The sequence below is a fragment of the Geotrypetes seraphini genome, chromosome 2 (assembly GCF_902459505.1).
Source record: "Geotrypetes seraphini chromosome 2, aGeoSer1.1, whole genome shotgun sequence".
Lineage (NCBI taxonomy): Eukaryota > Metazoa > Chordata > Amphibia > Gymnophiona > Dermophiidae > Geotrypetes > Geotrypetes seraphini.
Window position 1 is genome coordinate 119,119,083 of NC_047085.1, and position 12,348 is coordinate 119,131,430.

Genomic DNA, 12,348 nt, shown 5'->3' on the forward strand with positions numbered 1-12,348 from the left:
TGTTATCCCCGGTCGATAGTTAGAAAAGAAAAGAAGCGTGCACTGAACAACCCTAGAGAGGCTCTCTTGGACTATAGACAGCCTCAAGAAGAAAATGAGATAATTTCATGTATTGTGAAACAAACTCAAGCATCGCATAAAATTATCAATAAATATAAAAAGCATCTCCCTCTTTTGAGAACTCTTCCATGCTTTGCAAGTAAAAGATTTATTTTCTCTCAGTCAAGAAATAGGAATTTAGGAGATTGGCTATGTCACATATCCAAAGAGTCCTTTGAAAACCAAGAGGAGATCATAATACAAGGTCACAGTCCTTGTGGACACTGTTCAAATTGCAATATTATGGCCACCATTTCTATGTTCACTAATTCAACTGATGGGAAAAGTTATACCTTAAAGCAGTGGTTCCCAACCCTGTCCTGGAGGACCACCAGCCAGTCAGGTTTTCAGGATAGCCCTAATGAATATGCATGGAACAGATTTGCATGCCTGCCATCTCCATGATAAGCAAATCTCTCCTATGCATATTTATTAGGGCTATCCTGAAAACCTGACTGGCTGGTGGTCCTCCAGGACAGGGTTGGGAACCACTGCCTTAAAGCATAATTCTAACTGTCAATCGCAGAATGTGATTTACGCGATTAAATGTCCATGTGAGCTTCTATATATAGACCAGGCATCTAGAACTTTAACAACTAGACTGACTGAACATAAAAGTTGTTTGAATACCTGTAAAATGTCAGCCCCCTTAGTGGCTCATTGTGTGGAACATCAACATAATTTTTTTTTTTTTTAAATTTATTAATTTTCCATTCTTACAACAACTGAATCACAAATAATATAATTAATTATTATATAGCATTTGTATCTATCATCAATACATCATAAATATTATACATTATATATTATAAATTATATATAATCATAAATTATAAATCCCTCCCCATTTTCTCAATTCGTATTTCTAAAAATTATGCATATCCCACCCCATACTTATATAACTACTGTCAATGTGCTAAGAAGTCTAATCAGTAGAATAATTAGTCAATGGTTGCCAAATTTTCTTAAAATTGTGATTATAATGTAAATTGTTGGGTCATCGAGAAAATTGCTTTTTCTTTAAGACGGGGAGACATTAAATGATTACTGTGGCAAAAAGAACAACAGTGGATCAGTCGTTTACAATCTTTGAATCCTTCTGGCTTGAACACAGCTTTTGAATGGCAACCTTTTTACTGATATAAATTTGCTCAGTAATACATGCTTTTGCTATCATCTCTACCTTGATAGAAATGATGATTCTATATTGATTTATGATATACTATATAGAATTTTTGGAATGATTCTTTGAAAAATGTTTTGCTACAGAAAATTTTTGTTTATGAAAAATTCCCTTTTTTGTATTGATTCTTTTTTGTTTTTCCCTCCCTGATGTCTAGCTAATTGTGCACCACGGTTGTGATGATGTCATGATACCCGGTACTTCTTTTGTTTGAGCTGGGCACGTTTCTCGGTCCCGTGGCCATTTTGGGGTTTGGCAGACCTGCTTTTCTAGTTGCATGATAGCGTGTGGGAACGTTGCTGATTATGAATGAAGTTATTGAGATTTTTTTTCTTACCTGATGCAGCCTTAATGATAAGGCGAAACAGTAGTGCTTACTGTCAGGAGCAAGTCGTGGGATGAATCTATGAAGAATAACAAACTACCTGAGAGATGACTTGAAGATAAGTTTTCCACGCTCTTTTCTACTTATGCTAGAATTTAGAGACATCTTTTTCCAGCTGTAGCTATTGCTAAGTTTCATGCAGTGTAAACCACTTTTCTACCCAGCCTACAAAGAAAGAGAAAAAGTTTTGAAAAATATGTTTATTTAAACTGATGAAAAAGTGACATATTATTGATGTATGGAGTTTTTTCAGACCTGTGATGATACAGACGGCTTAGGGTACAGTGCAGTCCCAGCTGTCCGTGTATGAGGACTGTTTTTTTCTGTTTTATGTATTTATCATTTTCTATCTTTTTTTAGTATTGTTTTGGATGAATGTGGTTTGCTGCTAGACTAATTCACAGTTCGTTTCTTAGCCCAGTTCTTACCTAGTATACACAACTGTATCCCTTTAATTATTGGGTCCATATTGGTGCCATTGGATGATGTCACCCACTTGTGTGCCTGATATCCTGTTATCTATAGAGAACCCCCATTACAGGTATGCAAAAATGCTTATCTTTCCCCCGCAAATAGGGGAAAAAATGTTGTATAGTGAAAAATTATTCCTTTTTTTGAGGGGAGAGACATTTGTTTAATGTATAAAATCTAAGTTGGAAATCTTCAGGCTTATTGTCATTCATTTCAAACCTGTCCTCAAAATAATTCTTGTACATAGCAGTCCAGCTTTGCTATGCAGTCTATTCTGAAAACTGACATGTCTGCTACCAGTCTTTGTTACAAACTAGATCTCTGTAGCTACTGCATCATTTCTCTATAGCTATACTCTCCCAATTTGTTGTACGTTTTAAACCAGGACCAGAATAGTTTTAATTAACTATTCAAGATGAATAGAAAAATCCTTTTTTTTCAGTCTTGTGGCTGACAATAAAGTAGGCATCTCTACTACAACATTAAATGAACCTGATATTTCAAGTACTTACTGGCAGTGCTGAATGGCCAAAGTTATACATTTTAAAAAGGGTGTGGCTAAGAAATTTCTGGAGCTAGAGTTTTGCTATATTTTTAAAGGGCAATATATACAGCTATTAAATCACTTATCCTTTTAAGTGACATTGTTGAAAATTCATGAATAAAGTGAAACAGATAGCACAACTGACCTCTGTGAAATTAGCCTACTACTAGTTGACTTTAATATACAGTATATGGTTCTATTTTAATTTTTAATGTTGTATAGATTTTGAATATAGAGTGCTGTTACGACTAACACTTGAGTAGAAGTTTTGAAAATAGTAGAACATCATTTGCATTGAAAGAAACAGAGAAAAGACTCTTTTTAGGTATCCAATATCAGTTTTATCTGCTTCATTTTTTATTTTTGAACTTGTGTTTTACAATTGATTTTGGGCTTTTGACGAGTTTTGAATATTGTATCAGATACCTACTTCACAATGGTCACAAGAAAGACACATCAAATAAATTCCATCATCCTATGTTGTAGGTTGCTTCTCACAGTAAGAGATTTATTTCTGCTCCTGATTTGTGTGTGGTTTGAAGGCAAGCTGCAGTAATGTCAAGAAGTTTCATTTGATCTCGCCCATTCTAGCAGTTCCGGTAGCAATTCTAGTGGCAGAAAGGAAGTGTGTGGTGCTTGCTCTGATAACTTTCTAACCACTTTACCTCGGGCTTCGAACACCTCCGATTCAGTACGTCTGAAATGTAGAGAGATGCTGTCTGCAGCTTTGAAAACAGGAGGTGAGCACCGGTTTTTTAAAAATATATATTTACAGTGTCAGAAACTGTTCATCTGATATGTGGTGCCTAGATGAAATAAGAAGGTAGTGTTATTTTATTTATTTACAACAAATTTTATAGCCTGCTTATCCAAGGTTTTCAGATGTTACCCACAGTGTAATTTCTTACAGATGCTCACACAGCAGCTATTTATTCAAGGCAGTATGTGAAGGTTATGTATTCGGTATAGTCATAAACATGTTGTGGTTGATACATTGAACGCTGCATCTTAAAGCAATAATGCTGTTACATGTATAATAATAATGCCACCAGTAACTTTTTTATAACTGACAAAATTCAACTCACTGTGTTGAGTAGGGCTACTGGTAGCATACGGCCATTTAAAGAAAATGAGCCTCAGAAACACAGGCAAGGCATATCCAGCCTTAGCCAAAACTATTTCAGCCACGTAGACTCCTCTTACAACTGTGAATCGCCACAGTAAAAAAAACTCAAAACTTGAGAAAAATCTGTGCCGTTCTCGGTTGTAGAGGAAAGATATCACAGTGCACAAACACTAAACAGTGTGTGAAAACGTGCTCATACAAAATACAAAAATACAGTCAAGCCAAGTACAGTGGTGCCTCGCATAATGAACGCCTCGCACAGCGAACGCTGCGCACAACGAACTTCATGTCTTGCTTCCTACAACGAACTTTGTTTCACACAACGAAGTCGCCCGAGCTGCATCCTTCCGCGCAGGCACTGCGCTTAACTGCCCTCTCTCCGCCTGGCTCCCTGTGCAGTGGCGGACCGTCGGCTCGCAGGGGCCCGGCGCCTACTGCTGATGCGTTGGGGGGGGGCGGAGCTACTCTCGCCGCTTCCCCGATGCTAGAAAAAAAAAATGAACAGTTAAGTCCCAGTTTTTGCCGCTGAGACTCTGCCCTCTCTCACTGTAAAATTAGACTCTACTTAGTCTGTCTTTAAATTTAAAAAATGTGTGTTGTTTTAAAAAACAATTATGTTTTTAGATGTATCTAAATAAAAATAATAACAAAAAATTTATCTTTTTTTATGTCATCTTAGCATATTTTATGCTACAGAACGAATTATTTTTTTTAACATGTATTGTTATGGGAAAACGCGTTTCACATAACGAACTTTTCGCATAACAAACTTGCTCCTGGAACCAATTAAGTTCGTTGTGTGAGGCACCACTGTACTTAGCTGCATAAAGTTGGGGCGCCCATCCCAAGAAGACTGTCGATGGGCTCACTTGTCTTGGTGGGTTTCATTGTTCAAAACCCAGCAATCCACTCTCATTAATCCTCCAACGGCTCTGACTCCTTATATATAGTCTTTGGAACGGTTCCCTCTTTCTTTTAGTCCAGTTTTAACAGTCTTTATTTATTTTACTGTGTTTCAATTTTGTCCAGTATGGCCGAATTTCATCACACTGAGCGTAAAAAATAGAAACTAATTTTTCAGCAAAAACAGTGTTATTTAATTTTTGAAGCATGCAGTTTTGTTGCTTACAATTTGTCTTGAATTATAAATTATGTTAAAACATTATTAAATTCACTTTTTATAAACTAGGTCTTACTATCAACTTTTGAGCAACAATAGCATTTTGGGGGATGTTTTGAAGCATGCAGTTTGTTCTACAAATTGTCTTCCTATCATTTTTCTTAGTAGTAACTGGGGGATGCATAAAACTTACCGATCGTGTCCCAGTTGTCACTAAACTGGTTTGACCAGTTTAGCAATCGATTGGATCGGATTCCCCGATGCACAAAACTGCCACTGCGTGTTTTCCAATCCGATCCGACCCATGCAAATTAGTAAAACCCCATGCAAAATAGCCATGCGATTGATGCACTAACTTCGCTTGGCTATTTTACATCGTGTTTTACCGATCCTATAACCCGATTGCTCTAGATCTGTCGGTAACTGTGTTACCGACAGGTCTGTCTGGGTTTTTTTTTCAATGGCACATTTTGCGTGTATTACACACACAAAATATGTGTCCCATAAAGAAAAAAATGAAGTCCTCCCCTGAACCCCCCCCCTCCCAAAATGGCAGGAGGAATGCCCGCTCCCTCTTGTCACAAAGGAACTCTCTTCCTGTGCATCCCCCCAAAAAAGGCAGGAGGGATGCCCGCTCTATCCTTCCACAAAGTTACTCCCCCCCAAAAAAATAAAAGGCAGGAGGGATGCACACTCCCTCCTGCCAAGAAGGCGCCCACTCCCTACCCCCCCATCCATAAAAAAGGCAGGAGAGATGCCCACTGCCTCCTGCCATGAAGGCGGCCACTTGCCCTCCAGGCCCCCCTGCCCCGTACCTTAAAAGTTGGGAACAGGAGGTACTGAAAACACCTCCTGCTCCTCCTCCCTCGACGACGACACTGGGCCTTAGTCCCCTCCCGGTGCATCATGTGATGCATGGGGAGGTGCCTAAGTTCCTGATTGGCATCCCTCCTGCCCTTTTTTGGGGGGAGGGAGTGGGCATGCAATCTTGATAATGCATCGATCGCTGTTGGAGAATTGGCCAACAGCAATTGATTTGCTATCTTTAGTGCATCTAGCCCTAATTGTCGTAGATACCTTGTAAACTATGTGTGGTGGCACACCCCAAAATGCATATGGGTGTGGCTGTTTGACGATGGTCAGGTCTATGTAAGGTGATCAGGATACATAGGAAACTAGGTTTCTTACCTTAAGATAACAAAATGTATTCCTCAGACTCTGAAATGCAAAGCCTGAGCTGTTTTCAGTTCTAAATTATTGATTTTAAATAAAACAAATAATGAAGTTCATAACACGCTAACTGGATACTTTCACATTAATAAACATTCCAATCACAGCCTATAATAGATATGTAGTAACAATTGCTACTCCTTTTTGTATCTGTTCAGCAGCAAGGTTTCATAGTCAGCCCATGTCTTCAGTCAGCAAATATAATTCTACAGGTCTAGGAGCTAACTGATTTGCTGTTTAGTTTGCTGACTTATCTACAGGCTGATATTCAGAGCTCCTGCATTTCTCTTTATAGCATAGGAAAATACTGCCAGAACAGCACTGAAAAATAACTTCCTAATGTTCTCTCAGGGTTTCCGCAGCTGGCATTGTGCTTGTCACAGGTTTCTGGGTCTCACTGTGTCTTGTCAGGTAGAAACCAACGTTTCAGCCATCATGCTGTGGCTTTCTTCAGGTTATGCAGGTTTCTTCAGGTTATGCAGTTTGTAAATAGTGGGTTCACTGACCTGATTGGGAATAGGGCAGTCCACCAATTTGCATTTTGACGGGAAAGTCAGTTAGTCCCTTTTTCCATAGAATAGAAAAGTCTCTGGTGAGTTTAAAGATGTTCTCCCTGTGAAGCTGGATTACTTGTTCTCTGACTAACTGTAGGCTTCAGCGCATGCCATGAAGAAAGCCACAGCATGGTGGCTGAAATGTCAGTTTCTAAATGACAAAATGCAGCGAGACCAGGAAACCTGCAACAGGCATAACTTCCTAATGTTCAACACTAATAGCATGCAAATCATATGCACGCTATAGTGTTGAGCATTGGGAAGTTAGCATTGGAGTCACTTAACCTTCCATTGCTCCAGGTAAAAAATAAGTATGTTTATTGTTCATTTGATATCCCGCCAATGCAAAAGGTCTTGGCAGCTTACAATTCAAAAACAAAGAACAGAGGAAAGGAACGCCATAAAATTTTAGTAAAGCCTACTTTCATACAGGTGATTAATCATGCATAAATACAAGTAGTCAGTCAGGGAACAGTTAAAAGCTATTTTTTTAAAAATGTGTTTTTAAAAGAGTCTTAAATTTGGGAAATATCATTCCACCCTAATCAGAGGTGGCAAGTTATTCCATAGAAAAGGTGAGTACTTGTATATAATATGTAAACTACTTTGATTGTAGCCACAGAAAGGCGGTATATCAAGTCCCATTCTCTTTACCCTCTCCTCTATTTTTTGGAACCTGCCTGGCTGATGCACATGAGCTGTGCGATTAGCAAAGCACTTGTGCGCATGCCCAGGTGGTGATGGAGCTGGGGGAGAGGTGTAAGAGCTGGAGGAGAGCTGTGCTGGGGGAGAGCTGTACTAGTGTGGCAGTACAGCTCCCATGATGTCAGCCAAACAGGAGCTAGAGCCGAGTCTATGGGCAGAGCAGCAGAGCTGGGTGACAGATTGCTGCCAGCTACCTCTGCCATTTTTCCCTTCGGCCCCGGCTTTTCCTCCACTCTCCCCTTTACTGCTCTCCTTCATTTCAGTCCTACACAGGCTGGACTAATAGTCCCCTGGAAGGAGAGCACCTGATTGCAGCTTGTTCCAGCTTGCCGAATGTCAGACAAATGCCTAACACAAGCTCCAAGCTGGCGTTAAGTTTCCTGTGGTAGGGCAGAGTTTCTTTTTCTGAGCATTGGAAGCGAATGGCTAAGTAGCTTTTATATGATATTTGCACTGATCTTCAGCGCCCACGCTGTTCCCTGCACTCATACCCTCTAAACATGTGTTCAGCATAGGACTAGCAATAGTCCAGTGCTGATTGCCTCTAGTGCCAGCGTTAGGTTCTGGACATCGGCCTGTCGGTGAGTTTGCTACTGCCTAGAAGAGGGCAATTTTCATTAGTGAATCTTGCCCAAATTCAGAATTTCAGGCTGACCAGATTTGGACTTCAGTGCAGAGTTGATAAGGAAAGGGGTTGGGACTTGTATACCACCTTTTTGTGGTTACATATTCAAAGTGGTTTACATATATACAGGTACTTATTTTGTACCTAGGGCAATTGAGGATTAAGTGACTTGCCCAGGGTCACAAGGAGCAACACTGGGAATCAATCCCACAACCTCAGGGTGCCAAGGCAGCAGCTCTACCACTAGGCCACTCTATGTTCCCAAACGTGATTTTGTTTTCTTTATTTGGTTTTCATGCTGAATTCAATTAATTAGGATCCTTCACAAGAGGCTGTGTTTTACAAAAGCATTTGAAATTCCAGTAGGTCAGGGTCCCTGGATCCAGACTTAGTTCCAATACACCACGCTATGTAGTGCAGAAAATCTGTGTCCATAGAAAAATGTACATACATACTTTGGGCACTTATTTATTATGCACATATATTATGGTGCCTTCTAATTTCCTCTTCCTATCCACATATATTGGTTTGCTAAGTAATGGAGAGGAACTGAGAGTTCTGTTTCAATCAGGACTATGTCCAGCTGTTTGCAGAGCTTTTCCTGCAGTTGGAGGGATGCTGTCCCTCCCTTTTTCCCTCCTTAGGCAGAAGGCCGGGGGTTTTAAGACACCATTCTTTCTTGTGACATGTCCTCCTGCACACATACAACAGAAAGGCCTCCCTTCATAGGGAGTCAGAAGATTTAAAAACAAAATTCCAGGAGCTCTGCTTAAGGGAACGGAAGTGTCGCGCACTCATCTGAGCCTTTGCTGTCTCCAGTGCGGGTAAGTACAAAAATTTTTGTATGGTCCAATTTTAATAAAATATAAATCCAGTTGGGATAAATTATGTACTTCTATACTTTTTGTCTATTTGTCATTCTCTTTTTTTGTCACTTGCACACAAAATATCCATGCTGCTACACGCTTTTTTTATCAGTGTTGTTGTTGCATCTTTCTAATACGGTACTTCAGTCTACAAAAATTCTCAGTATAGCTTATCCAGAAACCTGTGAAATGAGTGTGTCTTCCTAAAATGCGTTTTTTTTGTGCTTTACTGAGGATTTGTCACAGAGATGTCTGAGTGTTTTCAACAGTGAGCCACATGAAAAATCATGCACATGTGGGCTGCATGAATATTTTAGCCTGTTATAGCATGATTTATACTTGTCAAACATGTGAATCTCTTCTGAAATTGTGATATCAAAGCCACCAAATAGTGCTGCAATGCTTCAAAATTGTGTGCTAGCTAATTAGATTAAAAATATATTTTATTGCCAATAATTTTAAATGGGCTGCATTTGGCTCACTGGCCACAAGTTAGGACACCCCTACTCTATCATATCTTCCCTCTCTTTCCTCTAAGTCAAAGCTTTTGATAAACTGATTTGATGTGTGCTGCTTACAGCACAGCCAGGCAAACAGAACACCACCTAGACTTGGGGAAAAAAAAACAAAACAGTCAAACAGAAAAGGCAAGGGGAGGCTTTTTTCCAACCAATGATCAGTTCTTGCACTTTTTTATTTATTTATTCAATTTTCTATACCGTTTTCCCAGTAGAGCTCAGAACGGCTTACATGAGTTTATTCAGGTACTCAAGCATTTTTCCCTGTCTGTCCCGGTGGGCTCACAATCTATCTAATGTACCTGGGGCAATGGGGGGATTAAGTGACTTGCCCAGGGTCACAAGGAGCAGCGTGGGTTTGAACCCACAACCTCAGGTTGCTGAAGCTGTAGCTTTAACCACTGCGCCACACTCTCCCCTGAACTGATTTAGGCTGATTAGTTAAAGGGTTTTATACATTCATGGCTAGATTATTAAAAAAAACCACATTAAAAAACTGATGGGCTGCTCTTGCAGTCGTTATAGTAGCGATTTTAAAAAAGTGAGTCATTCTCCCCAAAACTCTTATAGTAACATAGTAGATGACAGCAAATAAAGACCCGAATGGACCATCCAGTCTGCCCAACCTGATTCAATTTAAATTTTTAAATTTTTTTTTTAGCTATTTCTGGGCAAGAATCCAAAGCTCATGCAAATGAGGTTGGTAGAGAGTAGCGAAGACTACAGGGACAGGAGAGTTCCCTGTGGTACTCCGTATTTTATCAGTTTGGGTCACGATAAGAGTAGATCTTAGTAGGATGCTTTGGGTCCTATGGCTTAAGAATGTCAAGGACCACCAGAATGCTTGATCATGGATTCCAATATATGCGAGTCTGGTGAGGAGGCGGGGTAATCAATAGTATCAAAAGTGGCACTGAGGTCTAGAAGGGCCAGTATTCCATCATTTCCTTTGTCTAGTATGCTCCAGTAGTCATCGATAATGTCCGCTAGGACCATTTCTGTGCTATGGAATTTTCTGAAGCCAGATTGGTATTGGGAGAGGGTGTTACATCTATAAACAAAGGCTTGGAGTTGTGATAATACGGTCTTTTCCAGGATCTTGGAGATGAAGGGAAGGTTGTAGACCGGTTTGTATTTATCAGGTTCATTCAGATCCAGGGTCGATTTTTTTAAAGATTGACCTGATGATTGCTGATTTCCAGATTTGTGGTACCATTCCTGTTTGCAGGGAGGGAATATATTGGAGATAAGATCGATTTGATGAAAGCGTTTTTTGTGGCTGTCAGTCGAGGACGGATCCAGAGGGTCATAGCGTAGTGATTTGTTTTTGCTAGGTCATCATGAGATGTCGGTTCAAAGCGATCAAGGGTTTCAGTTACAGGCTCTCTCATAGAGGGGGCTCGTTCTGGGTGTTTGCTGGGTTTTGATGTGTTAAATCAAGATTTGCGTGTATGTGATCTATTTAGAATCCCCCATCAACAACAAACTTCCAACCTTCTGTTCCAGAATCTACACTCTGGATTGTCTGGAGTCGTATGCCGCCTTCTAGACTGGAAGGGCAGGTTTCTTTATGCTTTCTAGTCAGAAAGACCCTACTCAAACTTCACAAAGAATACACCACCATGATTCTTATAGCTCTCTGGTGGTTCCCTCTCCTCCTATACCGTAACTCAGTATAAAGAGCCTTTCACAGTCCATTGCGGATATCTTGAAAACCTGACTGGCAAGGGGGTACTACAGGACCGAGTTGAGAAACACTGGTCTAGAGGAGGTAGCCCCATTAAAATGACAAAAAAAAAACAAACTAAAGAAAAGATGGGTTCACCCCCTGATGAAATCATGAAGGAGAAAAGGAAATGAAGGAAATCAGACAAAGATGAAGAAGCCAGAGAAACCTGGCTTAGAGTCGACAGAATTTAGATCAAGAAGATAAGAAAAGAAAGAATTCCTCTCAAAAAAGATCCTTGAAGCCGGAAACTCCACAAAAACCTTCTACCAGGTAGTGAATGATTTGTGTACTGGTACTGGTCTGTCTAGAAATCACTAACAAATATTCTCTAACCGGTAAAGAATTTCTTCACAGAGAAAATAATGAAGCTACAAAAAGACAAAAGCCTAAATAAAAACTTATTGATAGACAAATAGGGGAAACCAGAGACACAGTAGAAAAGTTTGAACCCGTCACAGAGATCCAGGTGAAAAAACTTCTGAGAAGAGTGAAACCGGATCCACTATCCCTCAACACATGCCTAATATACTCAATGAGAGAGCTTGAAGGCCCAGGACTCTCCTACCTCACAGACCTTATCAATGAATTACCAACTCAGAAAATACCAACTCCATTACAGAAGCTCATGTAAACCGCTCTGAATCCAAGGACAGCAGGCAGATATTCTCACAACCCTCCCATTTCCACTAGTTGTCTTCTTAGCTTTTTTACTGAACTGATGGTCTCGCAAGCTAATGTCAGGCAGAAAGGCACCAGTATGTGTGTGTTATAGACGGTCTTAAAGATTTAAAATGACAGTACACTTTTTGACTTTCTGTGCTGGTGTTTCTTGGATGAGGTCACCCACATGTAAGAATATTTGTCTGCTGTCCTCGGATAACACCTGCTACAGGTGAGTAACTATTGTCGCCAGTGGGGTTGCGGGCTGCGTGGTAATACTCCTAGTGGTCAACAAATAAAAGAAAAAGGCCCGCTGCTCAAGATGGAGTCCAGACGTACAGGTAATGTAATGATATACAGAGTTCTTACTCAGACAAAACACGACTCTGCTTCAAATGTTCTGCAGTCTCATAAATCAGAGCTTTATTTCATCATAGTCAAAGGAAAAAATGAAAACTTTGCAATAAGGCAAAACAAAGATTTCAACAGTCCTTCAGGATCAAGGAAACACCAAAACAAAAGTAAAACAAGCA

The 12,348-nt window shown here is 40.0% G+C and overlaps 1 protein-coding gene across 2 annotated transcripts in view; it reads left to right on the plus strand.

The window, feature by feature from the left end:
• TCEA1 (transcription elongation factor A1) overlaps positions 1-12,348 on the plus strand; it is a 170,768-nt gene that overhangs the window by 99,509 nt on the left and 58,911 nt on the right. Inside the window, exon 5 of one of the 2 annotated variants that reach the window (XM_033933660.1) lies at positions 3,277-3,422. In XM_033933660.1, the coding sequence (XP_033789551.1) occupies positions 3,277-3,422 (146 nt within the window). Of the gene's footprint in view, positions 1-3,273; positions 3,423-12,348 lie in introns of both variants that reach the window. The other variant, XM_033933659.1, reaches the window with a different exon arrangement.